The sequence below is a fragment of the Podarcis gaigeae genome, assembly GCF_964106915.1.
Source record: "Podarcis gaigeae genome assembly, chromosome: 8".
Classification (NCBI taxonomy): domain Eukaryota; kingdom Metazoa; phylum Chordata; class Lepidosauria; order Squamata; family Lacertidae; genus Podarcis; species Podarcis gaigeae.
This window is the reverse complement of record NC_139684.1, coordinates 26,995,603-27,010,338: the sequence shown is the minus strand read 5'-3', so window position 1 is coordinate 27,010,338 and position 14,736 is coordinate 26,995,603. Positions and strand designations below refer to the sequence as shown.

The window sequence follows — 14,736 nt, the reverse complement described above, 5'->3', positions numbered from 1 at the left end:
TAAAATAGTTGTGTTTTGTGCTATAAATCAAGCCCTGCTAGGAGTTGCCCCCCACAATATATTTCTCATCAATAAAATTTTTTGGTGTGACTTGAGCAAATTTTTATTCTGAAAGTGTGTCCCAGGGGAAAAAGTTTGAGATCCACTGGGTTAGAGTGTTGGACTAGGACCTGGGTTCAAATCCCCACTCAGCCAGGAAGTTCACTGGGTGATCCTGGGCTAACCTACCTCCCAGGGTTGTTGTTAGGGGGGAAACCATGAATGGCATCTAGAGCTCTTTGGAGGAAAAAAAATGGGATATAAATGCAATCCATGAATGTATCCCATAATGATAAATCTATGTCTGACAAATTGATACGAGGAAAGCTTGCAGCTTTGGGGAGTTTTTAGTCTAGAGAGAAGATGACATGAAAGACGTTTATCAAATTATGTGTGGCACGGAGAAAGTGGATTGGGAAAATTCATGGATGGATATCAATGGCTACTTGCCAGCAGTGGCTATGCTCTGCCTCCAGGGTCAGAGGCAGCAATGCTTCTGAATACCAGTGGCTGGAAACAGTAGGAGGGGAGAAAGAGCTCTGGTGCTCAGGTCTTGCTTGCTAGTTTCGCCACAGGCACCTTGTTGGCCTGGATTGAAAACAGGATTCTGGACTAGATGGGCCACCAGCCTGATCCAGCAACCTCTTCTTACATTCTTATGATAGAACAATACATGCATTTAAAAAACAAACAAACACCGGTGATTATTTCTTTATTTTTAATTGTGTATCAAATCCATTATTATATACAGGTTTAAAGTGCTGTCCGGTCCTTGGCTCAAGCCAGGCCGGATTTGTGCAAGTCACAGACCAGGGGAAAGAAAAAGACAATTTAACAACCCGCGGGGTTTACTGGCCTTCCATCCCGCCCCCCCCCCCATTGTGGCTATGGGAGGGAGAAAGGAGATGTCTGGAGAGAGAGAGAGAGAGAGAGAGAGAGCAGGAAGTCTCCCCAGACCCTTGATGCTCCTCAGAAAGAGTTAGCAGTTTTCTCCAGGCAACTGATACCTGACTCTGAATGAAAAGGAAGACGCATTACTCTGTTGCATGCACACATGTTCTGTGTAAGAAATCACCTGCCCTCAGAGGAGTCCCTCTCATGTGTCTCTGCATGAGTCCATGTCATGGGTGCTCCTCCCGATTGCAAGGAGGTGGTCCTATATTGTCTAATAGGAACATATGCCAAGTATTCCAACCACTGTGATCCAGTTGGACCTAGCTCAGGGTCACCTATAATGACTGGCAGCAGCTCTCTCCAGGGTTTCTGGAGGGGGGGGCATTCCCAACCGTCCCTGGAGATTGAACCTAGAACCTTCTGCATGCAGAGCACATGCTCTATCACTGAGTGATCCTTCCCTAAACAGAACACAGGGAACCGTCATGCAGAGGCACAGCAGGCAGCTTCATCTGAGGACAGGTCATTCAACTGGGTCAGGAGCGACTTGGGACGATCCAATCACACCCGAATTACAAGGTAAACGTTATTTATGGCCAGCTGAGGCTGGCTGGAAGGCTAGAGCAGCTCATCATTCTTAGACACAGCCTTTTCTGCAGGCGGATCTCTCTGCTCGTCACATCGACAATCCTTTCACAGCACAGGGCTCTGCTCCAGCCACTTCCTGTCTGAAAACGGCTGCTGTACAGAGAAAACAGGAGCACGCAGGGCTCTCAGTTTTAAGTCGAGAAGTTCTGTGGCTCTACCAAGGTCTCCAGAGTGCTGTTTGTGGTGAAGGGGCTTCCTGGGCCCTTCTAGGTGGGCCCGGGGGCCTCTCCAAGCCTGGCTCTTTGGACAAGTCTGCTGGGCTGGAACAGTCCCGAAGCCAGCCCTGCTGCGCAAAGGCCTGCTGGAGATGCCCAAGGAGGGTGCTGCAGGCCTCACGGTTCAGGAAGTTGTATTTAGGAAGGAGGGTGGCAAGGCGGGACAGGCAGGTGTGGTAGCCGTCACAGAAACTGTCTACGGAGCCTGTGGGGGGGAAAGAGAGAAATCTGTCATGCCATCTGTCAGGGATTCCTTAGTTGCGATTCCTGCCTTGCAAGGGGTTGGACTATAAATGGTCCTCAGGGTCCCTTCCAACTCTACAATTCTGTGAGAGCCAGCTTGGTGTAGTGGTTAAGAGTGGTAGACTCGTGATCTGGTGAACCAGGTTCGATTCCCGGCTCCTCCACATGCAGCTGCTGGGTGACCTTGGGCTAGTTCACTTCTCTGAAGTCTCTCAGCCCCACTCACCTCACAGAGTGTTTGTTGTGGGGGAGGAAGGGAAAGGAGAATGTTGAGACTCCTTCAGGTAGTGATAAAGCGGGATATCAAATCCAAACCCTTCCTCTTCTGTGTCTGTGAGCTGGGTACCAGTGCCAGCCACAGAAAGTAATACAACACGCATTATTCTTTGTTGAACTTACAGCACCCACTCAGAGGTCAGCAACGGGGGGTTGGGCTGGATGTCCCTCAGGGGACCCTTCCAACTCTACAGTTCTTTGATTCTATGATTTTATGAACAGAGAATACCCTGCCTTCCATGCTTAAAGTACCACACTTCCCAGGATTCTTTTGGGAGGGAACTGTGATGATTTAACTGGTATAACCGTGTTATTGCTTTGCTCAGAAAATTTCTCCCTGTAATTTGTTTTGGTGCAAACAGGTAAATTTGACAGTACTGACGACACATTGCCAAATGAAGCGTGGACCTCATCTATCCCATCATGCAACACCATCATTTATCCCATGGGCTCATTTCCCCCCTCTTATTTCCCCCACCGTCAGTTTTAGACTAAGTTCATTGGGAGCCCAGACTCCAGGATCTTTGAATTCCACCCACAAAGCCCTATGTGCTGTATTATCAATATAGAGTTAAGGTCTCAGCCAGGTAGGAATTCTTCTCAAAGATTTTGCCCATGTCTCCTAAATTCTGGCTAGGAGAGAGAGCAGAGACCAAATGGTCTGACTTCCCTATAAAGTAGCCTCATGAGGTCTGATGAGCAGGTTGTAACTGAGTCAGATCCTGGGTCAATCTAGGGCAGTGCTGTCAGCGCTGATTGACAAGAGGCAGAGATCCTTCCCACTGATGACAGCAACCCCTCTTTGGCTGAGTTCTCTCCTATGCTCCTGAGGCACATTTGCATCATATATCTAAAGAACTATCATACCGCTTGAAATATACTCGGAGTCGAGAGTGGATTTCATGCTCTTTATTCAGCTCATAGCGGTGAGGAGGAATGAAAGTTCCCAAAAAATATCTGCTTTATATACATTATTTACACAATGCGCCGCATGTGATTGGCTAATTCCGGGATTCTCCTGTAGGCCAATCAGGTTGTGGATTCACTTCCACCTGGAGCTGAATTGGGTGGCCAATCAGACTGCTGCATTCTGAATCCTATTGTTCTAGGACCAATCAGACTGCTGCATTTCGGATCCTATTGTTCTAGGACCAATCAGACTGCTGCATTCTGAATCCTATTGTTCTAGGACCAATCAGACTGCTGCATTTCGGATCCTATTCAACTCAGTACATAACATCACTTTAAACAGGCATGGCTTCCCCCAAAGAATTCTGGGAGCTGTAGTTTGTTCAGGGTGCTAAGAGTTGCTATTCCTCCTCACATAGTCGCCACTCTCTGAGTGGTCTAACATTTAATCCCTCTTCAAAGTGAACTCTGGGTATTGTTACTCTCAGTGCCTTTAAGAAACTGCAGCTCTCAGGAGTCTTTAGGGGAAGCCATGACTGTTCAAATTGGCATCATAGTGTTTTAATTGTATGGTGTGGAAGATCCATTCAGCCCCTCTTGTCTGCCAACCACCTTTACTGGTTCAGACAAGCTCAGTCCTTGCTCAAGTGTTTACACACAAGGGTGTTGTGAGGGACTGGCCCAGGCATGCTAAGCACCAGTTTCTTGCACTGGGCCCCTAGATCTCTTGCCTCTTCTAACACTTAAAAAAACAAAAACAAAACAAAACCGGGATCTATCCCGACATTCATCGGTCAGTCCCCTGTGTTGGATAATTCAGTTGTAAGAAATTAAGTGATGCCATTTCGCGCATCATGTGTGAATGTCACGTCACTCACCAGAGACAGAAGCGCAGGGGGCTGGAAGCTCCTTGAGGAACTGGACAGTCATCTCTAAGATGTCGGCCTTCTCCAGCTTGGAATAGCGAGAGCTCTGGAAAGGAAAGGGAGAGAGAGGGTTGTTTTAGGATTCTCAAAAGCAAGAAAATGCACCGAATGTTGCAAAGGGACCCAGAGATAAGAAGTCATGAAGAGAAAAGGGCAAGGAAGAGGGCTTTGGATGTGGACAGGAAAGAGTGGGCACCCATCTAATGGAGGCTAGGGGCAGGGGGAGCAGGGAGACATTAGGCGGGATGGAGCCTCAGAGAGAATGAAAAGATTGCAGGTATTTTTCTGTGCAATCCTTAAATACCAGAATGGGAACCTGTGCTCTACCCCAAAGTTTGCTAGATGCCAAATTCCTTTCATCCCTGACTACTGGTTGAGCTGGCTAACCTGATGGGAGTCCAATAACATCTGGGGGGGGTGTATAGGTTTCCAGTCCCCCAACTAAACCATGGATAGGGCAAATGCATGGAAAAAAGACTCAGGGAAATAAATGTGGTCTCCACTTATTGAGGCAATATGCCTCTGAATCCAGGTGAGAGCTCTGGCTAGCCCACCAGTGTGGAATATGGAGTGCTCTAGATGTTGAACTCAGGATGGGCAATGACTAGAACCTGATAAGAGCTTGCTGGATCAAGCCCGAGGCCCCTCTAGTCCAGCATCCTGTTCTCACAGGGGCCAACCTCTAGGAAAGCCATAGCAGGATTTGAGCTCTTTCCCCTCCTGCAGTTTCCACTGCCAGCAACTGGTATTCAGAAGCAATACTGACTCCCAACAGTGAAACTAGCATTTCAGGCTAGTAGCTATGGATAGCATTCCTCCTCCTGCATGAATCTGTCTAATCCTCTGTTAAAGTCGGAGGCCTTCACTGCCTCTAGTGGGATTGAGTTCCATAGTTTAACTATGTGCCGTGTGGAAGGACTTGATTTCATCTGTCCCGAATCTTCCAGCATTCAGCTTCATCGAATGTCCAGAAGTTTGAGAGTTAAAAGAGAGGTTGAAAACTATTATCTCTACCCACTTACTCTATGCCATGCATAATTTTATATCTATATAATACAATTTCTACCTTGCTTATTGTACAAACAAACCAAAACCCCTCGAAACAGTTTACAAAAAGTTAAAACAGAATCAAGAGAAATTTACAACTGTGCTTTAAAACATACAGAAGTCTAAACACTAAAACAGATTGAAAGCAAAGCTATAAGCTTCTATTCTGTTGCCTCTCACTCGCCTGTTCCCTAAGCTATGAAGTCCCAAAACCTGCAATCTTCCCACATAAGGGAATTGCTCCATCCCGTGGATCATTTTGGTTGCCCTTTTCCACACCTTCTCCAACTCCACAATACCCTTTTTCTGAGGAGGGATGATCTGAACGGGTCACAGCATTGCAGAAAAGCAGTTGCACCACTGATTTTCATGAGGATATTGGCAGTTTTATTTTCAGCTCCCTCCCTTAGGATCCCTGGCATGCCCACTGGGTCATGAAGGATGGCAGCCTAAGTCTAACAGCATCTAGGCAACGTTTCCCAAAATTGGGTCTGCAGCTGTTTTTGGACTACAGTTCTCATCATCCTTTACCTGCTAGCTAGGGATGATGGGGGTTGTAGTCCAAAAAAAGCAGAAGACCTTCGGGAAACCCTGTTCTAGAGGGCACCCGTTGGCAACTCCTGCCCTCTTTGGCCCGATCCTGCAAAGTTCTTACTATAGAAGCTTTCTAGTACTGGCAGGGGTTGCCAACGGGTGCCAACGGGGACGCGACTGGAAGGGCGGGCTACAAAAAGCGCTCTGCAGAGGCTCGGAGGCGCTCTCTCTCTCTCTCTCTCTCTCTCTCTCTCTCTCTCTCTCTCTCTCTCTCTCTGTGTGTGTGTGTGTGTGTGTGTGTGTGTGTTCGTCCCGTACTGCAGGGAGAGGCAGGACTGAGCGCCACTTACGTCTTTCCCGATGAGAGGCAGGATGAGGGTCTTCAGCTGGTTGAGGCTGTCGTTGATGCGCGCCCGGCGGCGCTTCTCCATCAGCGGCTTGAGGCTCTGCGAGAGGAAAAGCCAGTCAGTCCGACGGGACGGGAGCAAAAGGACAAGGAAGAGAAGGAGGAGAAGGGGATCCCTCCCCGGGGAAGGAGGCTGGGGAGCGGGGACTGCCTTTGCGGCCCTCACCTTTCTCAGCTGCGTGGCCTCCCCTGTTTTCTTCGGGGAGCCCATCTTGGGGCCGTAAGTCCTCGACGGCGCGTCGGAGCTGAGCGGCGGCATGGAGCGAGGTGGCTGTCGGAGCGGACGCCCAGAGACAGAGAGCGCGCACAGCGAGCGAGTGCGGAGCAAGGAGGAGGCGGACTCAGCACTCCCCGCCCGCCCGAGCCGCTTTTATTGCAGCCGGCCTGCCCCTTCGCGTCCCCGCCCCGCCGCTCCGCCTTGGGCCACCGCGTCGCCGGGGGACGCCCCAGCCCTGCGCTGAGTCCCAGCCCATCTGCTCCGGGGAAGCCGCTTAATCTGCCACTCCCTTTTGCACTCAAAATCCCGCCTGATGCCTCCTGGCCCTTTGGGAGAGTTACTCGGGGAAGCACCTCCGCAGCTGACCAACTGTGCTCAGTCCAGACCTCTCACGGGGTACCTTGGAGAGTTTTACCGTGGCCAGTCAGGGGCATTTCTTACTGCCACCCCCTCGATATTATTATTATTATTATTATTATTATTATTATTATTATTATTATTATTATTATTATTATTAACTATCAAAGTGTTTGCATTTGCTTTGCATCGCCAACACCTCCAGGTACAGCTGAGAGCGATTCAGACCTGAATTCCTGGAAAGCCACTGCCAGGCAGTGTAGATATTGATATTATTAGCTATGGATCTAATAATAATGATGATAATCACAATAACAGTAACAACTATTATTATTTTCTGGAACCCCACCCACGCACTAGGCCTTAGCAATGACTCCCTGAAAAGAAAAACTCTGTTGCAAGTACTTATTGCCCAACATTGTTGATGTTGTTGTTTAGTCGTGTCCAACTCTTTGTGACCCCATGGACCAGAGCCCGCCAGACACTCCTGTCTTCCTCCCACAGTTCGGTCAAACTCATGTTGGGAGCTTCGAGAACACTATCCAACCATCTTGTCCTCTGTTGTCCCCTTCTCCTTGTGCCCTCCATCTTTCCCAACATCAGGGTCTTTCCAGGGAGTCTTCTCTTCTCATGAGGTGGCCAAAGTATTGGAACCTCAGCTTCAGGATCTGTCCATCCAGTGAGTACTCAGGGCTGATTTCCTTAAGAATGGAGAGGTTTGATCTTCTTGCAGTCCATGGGACTCTCAAGAGTCTCCTCCAGCACCAATTGCACAACATATAGAACCACAAAATTTGTTAAAATGGCGTGGAGGAGCATCTGAAGATCACATAGGTTAAAATAATGTTTTGCTCTGTTTTCACAGAGTTTCTTTGTTATTATTAACAAAGAAAACTATTCTGTATGTGCTTCTTCTGCTGCTTACCTTTGCTTAGTAGTGTGTGTTTTAGTATGAGTGTGTACTCAGTCTGCTTGACCAAAGAACAATAAGCTAAGAATCATAGAATCACGCCATTCATCTAATTAATAATCAGCCCTTCACCCTAAAGTCCCAGGGCAGATTACAACACAACACTGGCCTAGATGGAACAGTGGCCTAGTACCTGCAAAGGAAATCTTTTGTTTTTAATACTTCTCTTTTGTGTGAATGCATTTTGGTGCAAAACAGCTGTTTTAATTTGAAAAATAAAGAACCCATAAATGTTTTACTGTTGTTAGCCACTCTGAGCCCAGCTTCAGTTGGGGAGGGCGGGATATAAATTATTATTGTTATTATTATTGTTATTAATAATAATAATAATATTGTTATTATTATTAATAATAATAATAATAATAATAATAATAATAATAATAATAATAATGGCCTGGCCAGGACGGTCTTCCTGTTATATACAGTGGATGCTCGGGTTGTGAATGTGATCTGTGTGGGATGCATGTTCACAACCCTCAATGATGGCAGCTTGCAGCAGCGTCTCTGCGCACATGTGCGTTGAGATTCGGCGCTTCTGAGCATGCGCAAAGCGTGATTTAGCGCTTCTGCACATGCATGACCGCCAAAACCCGGAAGTAACCCATTCCAGTACTTACAAGTTTCGGCGGGTCCGCATCCCGAAAAAATGCAACCTGAAGCGTTTGTAACCCGAGGTATGACTGTACTCTGGGATTGATGAGGCGTGTGACCCTCACCTGAGCCTTCTCTAGCTGAGGACTCACATGAGCCCCACCTGTGACTCAGTATAAGAAAACGTCCTGATTAAATCAGATCTTCAGCCACAATGGTTGTGCTTTGCCTCCGCAGTGATGTTTCTGAATACCAGCAGGCTTTTCTTACGCCCTTATAATAAGCGTTGCCACTTGACTGCATCCGGAGGCCCACCATTTCTTAATTATTTCTTTGTTTCTTCCTCTACCTTTCACCAGATATAATTTGGTTTTGTGCTTTTCTTGGTCGCTGCAATGTATATTCCGTTATTTTATTTTATTAAAAAGGAATTACCTTTCAACAAAAACTGGCCACGAGTGCAGCCCGCTGAAAGCAACAGGAGTTACGTTAGTCACAAATAACCTGTTTCACTGGTGTCATTGGGAAGTGTGCCTGATCCTGTGCATCTTTACTTGATAGTAAGCCTCACTGAGTACAGTGGGCCCTACTCTCAGGCAGGTGTACACTGGATTGTGGCCGTGCTATCTCAAAAGTAACCCCACCAGAGTTATGTTAGTCACAGCGAGCTTGCTCCACTGGCGCCGATTGAAAGTGTAGCCTAATCCTGTTCAACTTTACCCAGAAATCAGGGTGAGTACAATAGGTCCTGTTCTCGAGGACATGGGACCACATCCCCCCGCCCTGTGAGGATATGGCTTTATGTGGTTATGGCCACAGGAAACCATCTGACAAAGGAGATTTACGTTGGTATCAGTCGGCTTGGGGCGAGTGTGGGGTGCTCTTCATGCCTGGCATTCTGCCCCCGCCCCAAGCCAACGGGTCTCGGGACATCTGTTTAAATTTGGAAATCCAGAAGCTTTCGGTCTCCTTGCTCTCCGCCTAAGCGGTGTTTGGGCGTTCCTGGGCTGCCTCTTCCGCTCCAGACACGCGCCTGTCTCGCCTCTGGCCGCTCTCCAGAGTGCTGAACTGGCAACCGCTGCAACGGCGCCCCCACCAAAACCACTACCCCTTTTCACCTACAGGAGGAGGTGGGGCTGAGTGCCTTCCCCTCATGGGATTAAGCTTTTAAAACTCTCGAAGCGTTCTTGATCCATGGGGTGGGGGTGGGGGTAAATCGGACCCCCTCTATCTCAGGCCCCACCCCCATTATCCGCTTGACTCCAGGTCTCTTATTTATTCCCGACGCTACCTAGACTCCCCGCCCCCCACGTAAAGAATTAGGAAATCCCCCCTTTGTTTTCCTCCAAATCCATAGGGCTTGGGGGTGCGTGGGCGATTATCTGCCCCTGAGACCCCTAGCTGCTTCCCAAGCCGAGTGGGGGGATGCATGGGGACTTAACTCCAACAATGTCCCATCACCCCACCTCCCACATACAGGTCCCCCCCCTCCGAACACCCCTATCCCTTTTATTGGTTTATTGATGTGCATTAGGGGTGGGTGGGGGGAAGGTTCGGTTCTTTGTTTAACTGGGAGCGGGAGGGCTATGCGTTTTTAACTGCAAAAGAGAGGAGGGGGCTTTCTTTTCCCTCCCCGTCGAGGATTTGAGTCTTTGGAGGGTGGCAGGCGGCTGGCTTTCTCCACCTCTAGCCTCAGCCAAAGGCACTTTCAAGAAGGAGTCATGAATGGGGTGCCTTGGCAGAAAGAGGAGGAAATTGGAGGGGAAAGGATAGGCAAGTCAGGGATGGGGAGGACGACCCTCCAGATTTTACTCGACGTCTGCCGCTCCCATCAGCCCTGACGGCTGGCCGTGCTGAAGGGAGTCAGAGAAATTTATAAAGGGGCGCATGGCACAGAGAGAGTGAATAGACAAAAAAATATGTCTCCATCATAACGCTAGATCTCGGGGACATCCAATGAAGATGAATGCTGTAGGACAGATAAATAAAGGGACTTCTTTACGCAGCCCAGAGTTAAACTATGGAACTCCCTCCCACAGGAGGCAGTGAGGGCCACCAACCTGGATGGCTTTAAAAGAGGACTGGAGAAATTCACGGAGGAGAAAGCTAACGATGGCTGCAAACCACGACAGCTCTGCTCTGCTTTGATGGCCAGAGGCAGTAATGTTTCTGAGTACCAGTTTCGGGAAGCCACAAGAGGTGAGAGCGCTCTTGTGCTCGAATCCTGTTTGCGGATTTCCCATTGGGGCATCTGAAGAGGATGCCGGGCCTGATCCAGGATGTGTGGGCCTGATCCAGCAGGCTCTCCTATGTCCTTATAGAGTCCAAAAAAACCCCTTGTCTGTACTAGGGTAGATTTTGGTGTGGGGAGGGGGAGAGAAGAGGACAGGCACACCAAGACCCATCGTGGCATCGAGGGAGCAAAGCTTTCTCTGCAGACCTCTGAGGTGATCTTGCAGTGGAGCCGCGGACGTCGAGGCTGCTGAGAGCAACCCACTCCGCTTTCCTGTAATGTGAGTATTAACCTATCTGGGACGCGGGTCTCTCTTTCAAAGCCCGCCTTTAAGCCATCAGAGTAACCCCTCCGTCCTTAGCCCACCCGAAATGATCTATAACCCCCTATGCTGCCCGCACCCGTTTACCCTCATAGGTGTCGTCTCATTTCAGACTGGAAGCTTCTCGGGGCAGGGGATCCGTAAAGCGCCCTCCGCGCTGATGGAGGCTCGGGGCAGTTTTATCCCGAGGGGTGGGTTAGGCTGAGAACATGATCTTTGTGATCCACATGATTTGAACTCAGGACTCACCTAACATGCTAAGCGTTGCATCACGCTCCGCCAACGAAATAGGAAAGGCGAAGAAAATCTTAGCTACTCCCATCCGTTTTTCTTCTGTAATGACTTATTTGGATCATTTATAGACGGCTTTCTTATCCACAAATCTCTATACACAGATGAACCCTAACCCCCAAATTCCCAGGTTTCATTTTTTTTTATTTAAGGCAAGTATCTAGCTGGTGGAAAACCTGAGACAGAAGAGCCACAAGTCTTCTGCTCTTCTCAACTTTTAGGGATTGAGAAACCAGCCTGCAATTACTTTTCAATATTTTACTTTGTGTTGACCCTCCTACCCCACCCCGCAAAAAAAGATATTCTGCAAACGTACGTGTGCCCCGGGAGTTTCTGTGCCTGGGATAGCAGCCTTTTTGCTCTGTACACAACAAGGACAATCCACCGAGCAGGAGGCGGCGCCGGGTGGAGGAATCCCTTTGCACGCGTCCAAATCCGGGGGGAGAGGGAAGGAGGGAGGGAGAGAGAGCTCCGTGTCCTGGGCAGGAGGCGCTGGGAAGCGGCACGCGCCAGGCGGCTTCCCCGGAGGCTAAGACCGGACCCAGGCGCCTGCCAGCACGCGTGGGAATTTCCGCTCTCTGGCTCGAGAAAATAATCCGGATTCCGTTTGCCAAGGACAGAACGCCTTCACAACCCCACAACCCGTTTTATTTTTTGGAAAATGCTGGGCGATTTGGGCTGAGCTGGATTGACCAGTGCTTTCCACAAAAAAGTGTTTTTTTAAAAAAAAAATTCAGAATTTGAGCGAATGCTGCAAAAGCTGGAAATACGTTGCCTTGGAAATAAGGGAAGGAGAGCCTATTTTAAAAGGCCGGAGTTGGGAGGGAGACAGTGTTGTGTACTGCTCAGAGTGCTGGACTACTGGGACCTGGGAGAGACCTGAGTTCAAATCCCCAGTCAGCCATGAAACTCACTGGGTGACCTTGGGCCAGTCACTGCCTGTCAGCCTAACCTACTTGGGGGGGGGGGATGTAGGATAGGAATGCCATAAAATAAATGATAAATGATCCTGCCCCAGGCTTAGAAGCGGAACGTGCCTTTAAACGAAGAGAAAGTGAGTGGGTGGGAGCGACAGGGGCTTCCTTTTATGTCGTTTATGTATTCATCGCGTTTTTATTCAGCCTATCGCCAGTTGTGTGTGTGGTTCTCTTCTCCCCGTCTCCGATTTCATCCTCACGACAATCCTTTGATGTAGGCTAGGCTTAGAGAAAGCGAAGGAGCAGGACAGGTGGAAGGAAGTCGGTCTTCCGTAGCTCAGAGTTAAACTCCCGCAGGAGGCAGCGGCGGCCACCAGCTTGGACGGCTTTTCAAAAGAGAATTGGGCCAATATTCATGGATAAAGCTATCAACGGCTAGTAGCCGCGAGGGCGTTGGACTAGATGGGCCATTGACCCGCTCCAGCAGGTCTATTCTGATGTTCTTCGCCCTGGCACGAAATCAGATTTTTCTAGCTTAAAAGCCTGTCTCCATCCTTGGGGGTGGGGGAGGGGAGAGAGACTACGTGTCTTTCAGCGGAGGGGAATAGCTGCTGGGCCGGACTGAGAGGGGCTCATCTGGGTCAGCATCCCATTTCTACAGTGGTCAGCCAGATGACAGTCCCTCTACTACAAGCTCACAACTCCCACTTGTTGCTTGTCCCCAGCAGCCGGCGTTGTTCCGCTGTAGACTGCGCCTGCACCTGGAGGCTCCTTTTAATGGTGTCGGGGCAGAAAGCCGTTGATGGAGCTCTCCTCCTCCATGAGACTGGCTGATCCCTTTCAAAAGTCCCCTAAGCAATGGGTCCTCCTTCTCAACACCCCCCCACCTCCCTCCGTCTCATTTCATGCATTGCTCGGATTATTCCCCACCCCCACATACAACGGCATCTTTTCACCCCAAGCAGGCCCGCCCCAAAGCCTAAAGCCGCGCGCTGCGCCCACCCCGCCCCAGGAAGAGTGGGGGAGGGTGTTGTGCGTGAGAGATCTGATATATATTTTTCGTGCTGGGGGGGGGGGGGGTGAGCGCTCTCCGAGGTGCTGAACTCTAGACCCAGCTCGCGCCAAGCCTCCCTCACGCCCCATCCCCCCCTCGGGAGGGGGTTAGAGAGCTGGGGGGGGGTGGCGTCTCCCCCTTGCCCCACCTGGGCGGTTGCTGGATGAGATTGGACCATTCAAACAGACTCGTCGCGTCCCCGACCCATCTGGGATCCGAGCGGACTACCCCCCCCCCCGTGTTTGGATCCAAGCTCTTTGTCCCCGGTTACATTTAGGACCCGCCCCTCAAGAGAACAGCCCGGAGCTCCCCCCATTGCAACCCTCCTTCCAAACCGTTGCAGGAGGAGGGGGCAGAGATTATCCCCTCATTTCATCCGCTTCCCAAGCTGAGGGGGCTTCAGTAACCAGCAGCTGATGATTCAGGTGGGGGTGAGTTATCCCCCCACAAAGGCTTTCTAGATTCAGCAGGACTGTCCCCTTTCAAGCTGCAACCTCTCTTAGAAACAGACGGTCAGACCAAGGATCCATCTAACTCCATATTGTCCGCACTGACCGGCAGCGGCTCACGGGGTTTCAAGCACGGGCTCTATCCCCAGAAGATGCTGCTGGAGCCTGAGGCCTTTTTTGTTTCCCCCAAGCAAAGCGTGTGCTCTGCTCCTGAGCTCTGGGCGTTTCTAATGAACATAGAAAACTGCCTTGCCCCGAGCCAGGTCACCTCGCTAAGTAGTCTGCACTGACCGGCAGCGGCATTCCAGACTTTCAGACGGGGTGAGGGGTCTCTGTCTGGAGATACATGCAAAGCAGATTATCTACCACCGAGCTACGAGCCCCACCTTCTCTTACGAACAAACCGGGCAGTTCCCAGTTCCTCATTCCACTAAGAAAACTTGGGAGGGTGTGGGAGGCAGTGTGGTGTAGTGGTTAGAATGTCGGACTAGGACCTGAGACAGACATAAAGGTCTCACGGAGCGGCCTTGGGGACCAGACACGCTACCTCTCGGCCTCACTTGTTTCACAGGGTTGTTGTGTGATGCTTTAGGGAAAAGGCGGGGAGAACCATGGATGCCACCTCGAGGTCCTGGGAGAAAGAGGGGAGATGCAAAGGGCAATACATACAATAAGTAAGATGGTAGTCCTCATGATTCTGGATTAAAATAGGAATCTGCCGTACTCTGTGTCAGACCTTTGTCCCATATACTATTGCGGGGATTAAATGAGTAGCGGCGCGAACCCTGTACGCCCCGTTGAGGTCCTTGGAGAAACACGTGGGCTATAAACGCAGCAAACAAATAAACAACTGAAGTTTGCAAATTCCTGCCTTTTTGGGGGGGGGGATTCATTCTCTCACACCCCAGACACACACTTGACACCCCAAATCAGCAACCCTTCTCACAACCAGACACCACGCGGGTGTCACGGACGCAGCTGGAGAGGCGCACCGGGCGCGCTCCCAAAGGCCAAGGCGGAGAGGAGACGCTTCAGTTGGCTCAAGCGCCCTTTCTCCTCGGCAACTTCCGACGGGAGCCCCATTTCCATCCCAGCTCTACTCCGTCGCCAGGCGGAGGAAAAAAACACACCCAAGAGCCACGGAGAGAGGCTGTCGCGCCCTCTCTCCCCCCCCCCCCCGCCATTCTTGCAAGTCCGG

At 50.2% G+C, this 14,736-nt stretch overlaps 2 protein-coding genes across 2 annotated transcripts in view; one reads left to right on the top strand and one right to left on the bottom strand.

The window, feature by feature from the left end:
- Window positions 1-2,167, top strand: part of KCNAB2 (potassium voltage-gated channel subfamily A regulatory beta subunit 2) — a 384,406-nt gene extending 382,239 nt beyond the window's left edge. Inside the window, exon 16 of the transcript XR_014567429.1 lies at window positions 2,130-2,167. The gene's annotated coding sequence lies outside the window, so the exon portion shown is untranslated. The remainder of the gene's footprint in view (window positions 1-2,129) is intronic.
- On the bottom strand, window positions 744-6,466 carry HES2 (hes family bHLH transcription factor 2). Its single transcript, XM_083752892.1, has 4 exons — window positions 6,304-6,466; window positions 6,082-6,177; window positions 4,103-4,196; window positions 744-2,001 (listed from the first exon to the last, which is right to left on the bottom strand). Exons 1-4 carry the CDS (start codon window positions 6,394-6,396, stop codon window positions 1,736-1,738), a joined length of 549 nt encoding a protein of 182 aa, XP_083609018.1. The 5' UTR covers window positions 6,397-6,466; the 3' UTR covers window positions 744-1,735.
- Between the last annotated feature and the right edge of the window lie 8,270 nt (window positions 6,467-14,736).